The sequence below is a fragment of the Sceloporus occidentalis genome, unplaced genomic scaffold, assembly GCF_023333645.1.
Source record: "Sceloporus occidentalis isolate IW3139 unplaced genomic scaffold, rSceOcc1.0.p SCAF_225, whole genome shotgun sequence".
Lineage (NCBI taxonomy): Eukaryota > Metazoa > Chordata > Lepidosauria > Squamata > Phrynosomatidae > Sceloporus > Sceloporus occidentalis.
The window spans coordinates 958894-970332 of record NW_028317205.1 but is presented as its reverse complement, the minus strand read 5'-3'; the positions used below and the strand labels follow the sequence as shown (position 1 = coordinate 970332).

Here is an 11439-nt window from a genome sequence, read left to right as displayed (position 1 = left end):
GTTTCTGTTCCTTTCCAACAATGAATTCTAATTTGTGTTAGTGTTCGCTACAAAGAGACATGTCCATGTATCGTGAGATGATGTATCTCGTATGTTCCAGAATTTTTTTTGGACCAAAGTATGAATGGATCACAAAGTCAAGTTTGGTTCCTTGGCCTTCAGCTAGATGCTAGTGGACCCAAATATGCATATGAATTGTACCGCAACTTCAGACACCCATGACTATAAAATAAAAAAAAAAAAATGACAATCTCCAGCATTTCTTGTCTCGATTAACCTCAGGGTGGAAAAAAAAGTTATGGTAGCTGGAAGGTTTTTTTTACATTTATCTTATCTTTACAAAGAGAAAGTGTCTTAAATATTTAAAGACGATTAATGATAAGTATTTGAGGGCACCTCACACAGCAGCCGCCATCAATCTTTAACAAATAATTACTTCTGATGTATGATGTTTCTTCTTTGGAATAATCTGGGATTACAAGGTCACGTTGACTGCGTTTAAATTCTGTACTCAACAACATTCTGGAGTTTTTTTGTTTTAGATCTTCTTGGGAATAAGTGGTCAGTGGCACGAGGTCATGGTGTGTTTGATCCATGGAATGCCCCTCTCTGCCTGATATTTATGAGGCTCCCAGCCTTTCAGGACATAAATCTGGATTATTTTGGATTCAAAAGCATAAAAAGCAGAGTCAAGTGGAAATATTCCATGGTAAGTGGCTTAGCTGTCTTCCCCGTTAAATGTTGGCTCCAATGGAGGGTAGATGTTTCCATTCATTAATTTAAAGACCCTTTGTGTGTTATGTCACCTGGCCCACCAGTAAGATAGGGAGCCTTATGGGTTCATCCAGTCCCTCAAAATAGAGTCGGACTGGGCAGCCCTGGTGCTTTAAGGCCAACGGCCACTCAATCTCACGCATATCGGGCAAGTATGGAGGGCTGGCGGTCATGGGCCCAAGGTGCATATGCCCATTGTGCCAGATGGCCACTCCTGGACTGCCAGTGTGCCAATAATCTATAATAAATACATTCAAAGCTTTTTCTTTGTTAAGTTGATGTATGATAAGTAGATAAGTGATATGCTATTACAACAAGTTCCAGTAAACATCTTTCTAATAACTTACTCACCGTCCACAATGTAAAAAACACAAGGGACTGATTTTCACTTCCGGCGATCACGATTTAGGTGGATACAGAGTGGATACAGAGTGGATACAGAATGATGATTAGTGATTAGTTTGGGACGTTAAATGAAAAAGCAGCTGGAGTTTTGGCTACTGACCCCAGACGTTCCTTGGGGTTGGATGTATAAAGACAGCAGATACATTCCAGTGAGGGGGGACATCTTTTGGGATCGCTTCTAAATATTTACATGTGGAGGTTGCCTGATCTTCCTGTGAGATCACAGCTGAGTCACGGAAGACCGGCTCATGTCCTCTGGCAAGCTGCTCCCCGCGCGTTTTACCATTAAAAAGAACAATTGTAAATGGTTTGCAGAACCAAAAATGATCTCAGGAAAGATTAAGGGAGAGAGAGAGAGAGAGAGAGAGAGAGAGAGAGAGAGAGAGAGAGAGAGAGAGAGAGAGAGAGAGAGAGAGAGAGAGAGAGAGAGAGAGAGAGAGAGAGAGAGAGAGAGAGAGAAGAGAGAGAGAGGGAGAGAGAGAAAGAGAGAGAGAGAGAGAGAGAAAGAGAGAGAGAGAGAAAGACAGAGAGAGAGAGAGAGAGAGAAAGAGAGAGAGAGAGAGAGAGAGAGAGAGAAAGAGAGAGAGAGAGAGAGAGAGAGAGAAAGAGAGAGAGAGAGAGAGAGAGAGAGAGAGAGAGAGAAGGAGGAATATGATAGAAGCATTTAAATACTTAAAGAGATTTAATGAAGGACAGGAGGGACATTTATTACAAAGGAGGAGAAATGTTAGAAGGAGAGGTCATAATCTAAAACTAGAGGGTCAAAGGCTTAGATATAATGTAAGGTGGTAGATCACTGGAACTGCCTCCCAGCAGAAGTAGCAGTAGCTATTTTTAAGGGTTGTAAATATTGTTTTTATATAAAAAGGGTAACATTAATGAATTACGTTTATATTTATTTGTAAAGCGCCAACGTGTGCCGTTTTATTAGGACGTCTACAGCAGAATCCAGATTGAAGAGAGTCACACACAGAACTGGAATCAGGGAGGTTAAATGGATAAGAGTGAAAACGTTTGCTTAATAGCGGAAATTAAGGAAAACAGATAAATGATCAGTCGAATTGTTTCTGAGGGATTCTGGAAGAGATTACGCCGGGGTGAAGTGAGGCGAGCGCAGCGTAAGGTGCCGTTAGCTGGACACGCTCTAGACAGTGGAAAGTTGTGGTTCTATTCCTTGCCAGAAGTTTGTATTCATTTACCGACGACCTCATTAGACGGAACAATGATTAAATTCTAGTGGGAATAGTAAACAGAGGCCTCCTACGTGTCTGATACATAGGAAGCAACTTGGCTGCTGCGAAAACACGGCTTCGCATGACTGTACGGTCAGGCGACCCATGACCTGGACTCATACTCGGTGCTCATGTAGACATAGTCAGGCCTATAACTCATGAAATGCAATAGATTTTGTGAACGTGTATTGGGCATGGTTATTGTACACCGAGCATGTTTTCTGCCCCATGTGTATTTGGAGTAGACGCCACTTTCGGCTGCTCGATGAAAAAAGAGCTCCCATTGAAATCAGTGAAGGCACAGAGTGGTCTCGTTAGACCCCCCCTCGAAGTCTCATGGTAGTGAGTGCTAAAGCTAGACGGAGGGGATAACGAGAAATAATATAAGATAACCCTCGGCTATCATATGCTTCATCAGAGCTGAAGCGCACCTTTAAACAGAGCGTCGCGGCTTTTCCCTGCAGCCCTTTCAGATAAAAAGAATGTTGCTCACAGCCAGAAGAAGCAAAACATGCACATCAAAAAGCTTCCACATTTAAAAGTAAAGTACTTAAAAGTACTTTAATCCCGTTATTTTGAGTGGTTGGGGGGAGGGGGGTAGCATTTTCTTTTAATGTTTTTTCCGTCTTTTATCAAAACAGCTGATTGCAGCATTTAGTAGAACACGGTTTTGAAACCTGGTAATGTGTAATGATCTCCGCTGAAACATTCCGTCATCAGCCGCACGTCCATATACTCGACGGTCCTCCGTACAAAGTCTACTATACAGGCTGCTGCGCGGATCTATATATACTGTATTATTAATAATATCAATTTAAGATACATTAAATATCTGTAAAAGTAACGAAAACACACAAAATACCGCATAATAAATTATCTTAACCAAAAGAGGAGAGATGACTTAATGGGGAGGAATAATCATGCAGAGCCTGAGTACAGGAAGCGTGTTTCTAATATTTTGCCAATTTTTTACCAAAAACCAAAAAAGGTTGGATTTGGGGAAAAGCGACAGATGCACTTTAATGTGCCGATCGCCCTTTGCAAGGCGTAAAGTTTACACACGCGGTTTGTTTACAGGACACTTTTTCCACGTCCAGATTGTTAAAAAATTATATCCTAATCTCCCTATTCGGTTTTCTCGGCGTTTAATTGCTTCGTCCTGATTTGAAACTTCCTTCTGGAAACATCAGGGTTAAAAAAAAAAAAAAGGTATAATGCAGAATCTACAGAAGTAATTCGAGAGGAAAAACAAATACAGCGAATGGAGAGAAGCTTTGGAGGGACAGGATCGGACACGCAAAGCTTCTCACATCTGTCTGCACGCCGCACAGAGCCGAGTACAAGTCCCATCCAGTCTGGCATCCATGCAAGAATTAAATGTCCTGCTTCTTGGGTCTACGGTTTGTCCCCCCCTCGTCACCTCGGCCCTCTTATGGAGAACGTCAACAATCAAGAGGTCATAATCTAAAGTTAGAGGGCCAGAGGCTTAGATGTAATAAAAAGGAAGTTTTACTTTACAAGGGGGGGGGGGGGGTAAAAGTACAGCAGCCTCCCAGCAGAAGTGGGTAATGCAGTGAGGGTATTAAACATGCATGGGGTAGGCATCTAAGACGAGACCAAAGACTTTGAGTCTTTACATAAGGAAGGGATTGATTTTTTTATTGTAGGAACTTTCTGGCTCCCCTTGTAGGATGCGAGTAGGTGGTCCCAGTGATGTCGGTGGGTGGTCCCGGTGATGTCGTTGGGCGGTCCTGGGGACAACAGTCGATGGTCCTGCTGACGCTGCAGGCGGTGCCGCTGCCGGATGTGGGCGGGGAGTGGGACGTTCTGCAACCCCGCTCCGATGACCCGCGTTTCCCTGCAGTGACCCGGAGACCCAGGCGTGAATATACAGCTTTTAATAAGCATCCAGAGCAAGGTGGCTGAGATGGAACCAGTAATCCCAGATTAGATTAGCAGTAGCAGTCAATTATATCATGAGATGAGGAGATTATATTCAGGAACAGCCTGATGGTCTTGTTTTATACTTCCCACAAGTGTCTTTTAAAGCAGGGTCAGTTTCTTCTTTCCTCCTCCGTCCCTCTTTCCTCCCCTGATGCCCCACTTTTCTAGGAGCTCGGAATGTTTGCTGGGTATGAGGGTATCGCAGGGTTCTACAGCCCTAAAAGCCCCAATAATGTGTCTAGAAACAGTTGGAAATGGGTTTATAGACTAAATTGTTGAAATAAAATCTTCTTTTTCTAAATGCCTAACTCAAATACATGAATAGATATCAAACGGTCACAAAATCACACAAAAAAAAAAATTCACAGTAAATTCCCAGAATTATTTTGAAGTCCCAATTCTAATGGTTGGCGAAGAGCCCTCGCTCTGTAAAGGGTGTAGCCGGCCCTCGTGTGTTACAAATTGCAGGGACTTGTTAAGTTTGTGACATCCACAGAGATTTTCCATGGGGCAGAATGCGTGTCCTCCGCAGTCAGGGAGCTGCTACATTCCTGCCGCAGGTGTATAGAATTCCTGGAATCCTCCATAATCCTGCAAGGCTCTTATAAGAAGAAAATCTATTCGTTTGTCAAGACGTATAAGGACCTGTACATCCCCTCTTTGGCTTAATCCGTAATCCATAAACAATCCATAAACAATCCATAAACAAAGGGGTGTTTAGACGTCACCGTTTTAAATGATTTTGAATAAGAATTTTCAGGCACTATTATTCACTTGGCGGATTCTATAATTAGATGACATATTTGGATGACTTTTTATAGTTTCATTTTTACGGTTTATCAACTAATTCTTGGTTCTAATTCTTGTATTATTATTGTAGTTTTAAAGTAAGAATGTTCTTGAAAATGAACATTACTAGATTCATATTTTGGTTAGAAAAAAAATATAATAAAAAATGAATATATATATATATATATATATATATATGTACCTAACAAACAAATACATAAGTATAGATAAGCTACATGGTAGGCTAAGACACAGTTATTCTAAATTTTGGGCACCTAACACCTTGAATAGACTTGCACGTTAATGTGATGTTCCAAAGGGGGCAACTCTACTGCCACCCTCCCAGTGGCATAATGGATTAGAGCTGAGACCCTCATATTCTACTTAATGGTTTGGAGCATTAACTGTCCTGTCCTGACGTTCTCTCCTGTCTCTTCCATTCTTTTCTTACAAGGCTGCCTGAGCCAATCGACAGCAATCAGCAACTTAACAGCAGGGGAGAGATAAACTAAAGGAGACAGATAATCACGCAGATCACACGAATGCAAAGTTCCAGTTGGGTTCATCAGATTTATCTCTGTAGGACCTGCATTCAGACCAGAACCCTCATCTCCCGCTTCCTGCCAAATTATAAGACAGGTTGTGATGTCATAACGCTCTAAATTAATACTGACCGGCATCGTCAGCAAAATGTCCTTATGGACTAGCTCAGCGATGGAGGTAACATCATCTACAGTGCCAGAAGTGAAAGATTCTTAACCATAAAGCACCTAAATGAGATAAGTTGAAAATAAAACCTTTTACCGTAAAGAGAAAGGGTTAATTCATAATTTCATTAAAGGAAACAGATCAATGTTCTGCGGAGCGCTACTGGAGGTTGAAGCTATAGGGACTGGAGCTCCTTTAGGTCGGATATCTCTGTGGACCCCGACCGTGCAAAGTCCAGACAGTGACTCAGCTCACAACCAGCTCGTGTGCTGCGGTGCCAGCCCAAAAAGCTCCACGGTGACTCATACGGACTTAAACTTTTAAATCTCATAAGTGATGATTCCCTATTATCTCCCGCATGTAAGTGCAGTACTTAAACGTGTCTGTGGAAAATCCGTTTAGACACATCCCGAAGGATCGCAAAACAGATGCGGCACGTTCTGCTGTTTTATGAGACGGTCGCTGCTTTATGAGTAATATTTCTATTGTCTATAAGTCCTCGTTATCTTAAAGCGGTCTTCATTCCATTTAATCCTAAAGTTAAACATTATGCTTCAAAATCTGCGTTCACACTATGTTAAGATCATTAGAATGGTTTCAAAGATGGTAAATAGTCAATGCGTTTTGAGGTTGATACAATTGCAGGGAGAGGTCAACTCATATCTCTACCTTATATTGAGTAGTCTCACCACTTCAGTTGACATAAGGATCCCATTCTTTTCAACTTATCCTTACCACTGGACTAACATGTCAAGCTTCATCCATCCATTCATCTATCCATCCATTCATCTATCCATGCTTTTATCTGTCTATCTATCTATCTATCTATCTATCTATCTATCTATCTATCCATCCATCCATCCATCCATCCACCCGTCCATCCATCCATCCATTAATTTATCCATTCATCTATCCATCCTTTTATCTATCCATCCTTTTATCTATCTATCTATCTATCTATCATCTATCTATCTATCTATCTATCTATCTATCTATCTATCTATCTATCCATCCATCCATCCATCCATCCATCCACCCGTCCATCCATCCATCCATTAATTTATCCATTCATCTATCCATCCTTTTATCTATCCATCCTTTTATCTATCTATCTATCTATCTATCTATCTATCTATCTATCTATCATCTATCTATCTATCTATCTATCTATCTATCTATCTATCTATCTATCCATCCATCTACCCATCCATCCATCCATTCTTAGCCCAAATTTTGAAATAACTCACCTATTCATATATATAACAATTGAGGATTTGTGAATATAAAATAAAAGTATTTTCATTTTATTTTCTTTCCATTAAATTACATTGTAGTTTTGTTTTATGTATAGGATTCTTTCTGATGCAAATGCGCTTTACCATACTATTTCTGAAATCACTAACTTTGTGCTTTGTCATGGAAACAGATGTTGAACTTGTCCATCTGACTTTTTAGAAGCCTGGAAAATATGAACAAAATAGACCAAGTTTATTCTTTAAACAAAGTATCTAGCATGCGGATTGATGAATGAAGCCAGTGGCCCGGGGTTCAAAGTTCAGAATTCATAAATCTCTCCAAGCAACTCAGAGAAAATACTTTTTAAGTCATCCGCACTACTATTTTTAAGTCAAATGTATAGTACTGGTGAAAAGATACTACAGATTTTAAAAGCTATGCCCAATTTATTGTTGGGAGGGGGAGTTAATCCTAATGGATCACAAGGGTTTGGGGAATAATCCTTTTGAAGCCCAAATGGTAAGTTCACCACTGATATTTTCTATAGATACAATTACAGCTAAGGGTGGTTTGTTCCATCATGAACTTTTACATGGCGTGCTAATCAAACCGTCCTGATTTTGTTGAAGTCAAGGGCAAATTAATTGATTTCGATTGATTTTAATTGGAGCAAATTAATTAATTTTGGCAGTGCCCCATTATCCCCTCCACTGATAGTCGCTAAAGGTTGCTGAGCCGGACTTGAGGTGGGGCCAGGAAAGACCCATATTGAACACATCCATACTGATGAACACCAGGACCGGGCAACCAACCAAGAGAGGAACCCTATGACAAACTGTACCAAGCCAGACATTGGGCTTGATCCCAGCTCGATCAGACACTGGCTCTTCCAGTTGTCACACCTAAAGCACCTCTATGTCAATTGGGTTGATTTGCCTCTGTTCATTAAAGGCTTTGAGCTCTATCCTCTCTTGGGTTCCCCAAGGACTGTTCTAGTAGCCACTGTTACAATGTATCAACAGTATATATTCACACTGATATTCACTAAAGAATATGATATGATGCGTAATAACTGTTTATATATGGTTTGAATCCTTTGTTCTTCACAAATCGGACTATTGGATCGATGGCCATTGGGCGGATAATGTAACAGCAAAGTATGGGGCTTCTAGGACATCTCCGGAGTCTAATGTTTGAGAGGGAATTTAATTCACAATTCCTGCCTTTGTACGCATTTACAATTCAACGTCAAGTCTGTCATTCAGAGTTTATCTGCCCAGCATTTTTATAGCAGAAAATAACTTGAATCAACTCCCTCTTTGTCACTTGGTCCACCGTCTACCCCTCCCTTTAGGAATGGTGCCAAATGAGAAATTCCTTCCGATATCAACAGATGTTCTGTAATTATGCAATGATACAATTATAACCATCTTGCGATGCTGTAATTAAGGGCGCGCCAATTCAGAGGACAGGGAAATGCCCCGATGCCACATTCTCTGAACCTTGTACGAGTTCGGTTTTTTTTCTGAGGTCTCCAGCAGCATCACAGAAACCACAGATATAACCAAACAGTAACGATAAACTAATCAGGCAGATGTTCATGGTTTTCTGACATAACTGTTTTAGGATTGACCAAAAGTGAGTTTATTCTATAAAACCAGCAGGGTAAGATTATATTACATATCCGAGAGGTCTCCTATATAAAAGTTGGTGGCCATGTGGTCTCTTCCTGCAAATCGCCATTGTAAACTCTGACTACCAGGCTTGTAAAAACCCATTTGTAGTAGAGTCTTCTTGTGTCCAAAAATAGACTTTATTGTAATTTTAAAAAATGTATAAAAACAAAGTGACAAAAATCACTTATATTGCATATTATTAATAAACTAATCTTCCATATTCTAGTTCTAGACCTTTTTTTCAGCTACAAAAATACTCTATTAGAGGAACAGGTGTCTCTTATAAACGTTCACGGGTTATATGCTTGCTTTACGCCTTTTAAAGCCATACCGCCTGTGATCTATGAGTTTTTCTGCAACTACAAGTAAATGATTTGGCCCTATAGTATCCATACTATGTATGACTTCATAATCATCAGTTAATGAAGTCATTAAGCCGGACAACCTGACCACAGGGCAAATGCCTGGAGGAGCAGTGTCAAATACCACCCCTAGTTAATGGTGCAGAAGCTGGCAATTTAATAATGCAGATTGCGCTCCCCTTCTGGATGAATGTGGCTTGATGAATGATGAACTGAAGGCCTTAAAGCACCAGTGTCCATTCTATATCCCATCCCTGTACGTCCCCCTCATGTACGCTCAATATTGATGCTAGTGCACTAGGTTGAGGGTTTCGGGGCTATCTACACTTAAACCACATGCTCCTCCAGGATTGAACAGTTTAGAAGTAGCTCCGTCTATGTTTGTTTCCATATACCAGTAACGGAAGCCATGATGGAAAGTGGTTGTACTTGGAGGCACTGGTGGGTCAGTGACCGTGGGTTGAGTATTTTCTCATACTCTGGAGGAAGGGGTGGAAATCTGGTGGTCATGGAGGAAGTAAAGACTACAGAATGAGTTAAAAAGAATACATTCATGAATCTCCCTTCTTTCCATACAGTGGGAGTTAATTCCGATCCAAACAGTAGGAACATTCCATCGGTCACTACTAACAATTACGGATCCATATGCTGTTGAACAATGAGTCTCAACCCAAGCCTATGGCCTTTTATTTAGGACTCACTCAAGAGTATTCCACTGGTAATACTGATAAAATCCATGACCACTGGTGGTTCTTGAGGACTAATTTTTAGAACCTCTGCCTTAACATGACATCCTAGACTATTAAATGGACTATTGGGGTTGTTTCCAAAATGTCCCCTCAATCGCTGTATTTACAACCTTCCGAATTAGGATTTTTCCATGATCCACCACAATTATATTAATATTTCAGCCCATTTCAGGCAATCCTTCTATCGGTTGATAGGCAGAGTTATGACCTTTCCATGTAACTCAAAACAAGAACTACACACAGGAATTCCTCTGCCCTCTGGGTTACAAAATCATTTCTTCCCCTGTTATCTAATAATCTATTAATGTGGTTGCTACAGGCTAATGCATTCCACTGCCCACCGAAATCTCATTTTTTTTTATTTTTTTTTTTAAATAGCTTCAGGTTATGATTTTGTAGTTATCTACAAAACGGGGTCAAACAGCTTTTGTGCGTAGCTAAACTGTATTTATCCTTTTCCTTATGAAATGACCCTTTTGACCTCAAAGTATTCACAGGAATCACGATCAGCCTGGGAATTTGCTTTTTATAAAACTGATTCCGCGCATATTTGGTTTGGTTTTTTTTGTTTTTTAGATAAGAAACTCAAAACCTTCTTAGTTTATTTGTTAAAGAATATCTATTCACGGCAAAGGATGCAGAATTCATTTTCCACGATAAATATGAAGAATATTGAATATTTAGCCTGTAGTGCAATTAGGGATTGGGAATTGGGGTAGTGAGATATCAGTTCTACCAAGATGCAAGCCCGCTTTATATATATATATATATATTAGAGAACATGAAATATGCATAAGAAAGTTTTTAGATCCAACCTATTCTTTATTTTGCTGTTCCGTGAAACCTGCATTTTAAGGAACCATTAAATGATTCTCATCTGTGGTTTTTGGGGCAAGTTACCGTGATATACATTAAAGCTCTTACTAAATACTCAGCATTAGTGGGGTTTCTTGCCATGGAAAAAGGTACAAAATTCAAAACTTTTCTGTCTTTTTCTTGTTTTCCATAACAGCATAAAAGAGCCAACACTCTTAAGGACATGGTACCCCAACTAACAGCCCAGTCCGGACGGTCTAAGGAACTCAAGTGTTACAAGATCATTTATCATGGGCCAGATTTCAATAAATGTATCTATTGTAGCCAATGGCAAAGGTATTTTATTACCCAGGTTGGTTTTTCTTCCCAGGCAATATAATGTGGCCCAGCATCTTTTATTTATACATTTCATGGAATGTTTATTGGAATCAGATACAGGTTTCAGATTGGTTTGAGTAGCGGCTAAGCCTCAGGAATTATTAGAGATCCTCGGGGTTGGATTGAATGATTAAATATGAGGAGGGAAGCTTGGAGATATCTTGTTATTGAGATATTGATGATTGTGTCAAGCGCAGCTGTCTCTGGTGTGGGTGGCCGGTGGGACCGAGGGAAACAACGTTACAGCGTGCTGACACACCGTGGCAGAAGATAAAAACAGACCTATTGCGCACAGCAATTCTTTAACCCCATGTTTCAATCTATAAGAGGCGAGAAGACATCAGCCATTTAAATATTTAAATAAATACTC

The 11439-nt window shown here is 40.2% G+C and overlaps 1 protein-coding gene across 1 annotated transcript in view; it reads left to right on the top strand.

Annotated features, from left to right (window-relative positions):
- The first annotated feature begins 4124 nt into the window (after positions 1-4124).
- The window catches only part of LOC149276781 (uncharacterized), a 70642-nt gene continuing 63327 nt past the window's right edge, over positions 4125-11439 (top strand). The window contains exon 1 of the mRNA XM_089503312.1: positions 4125-4329. Within this exon, the coding sequence (XP_089359438.1) occupies positions 4125-4329 (205 nt within the window). The remainder of the gene's footprint in view (positions 4330-11439) is intronic.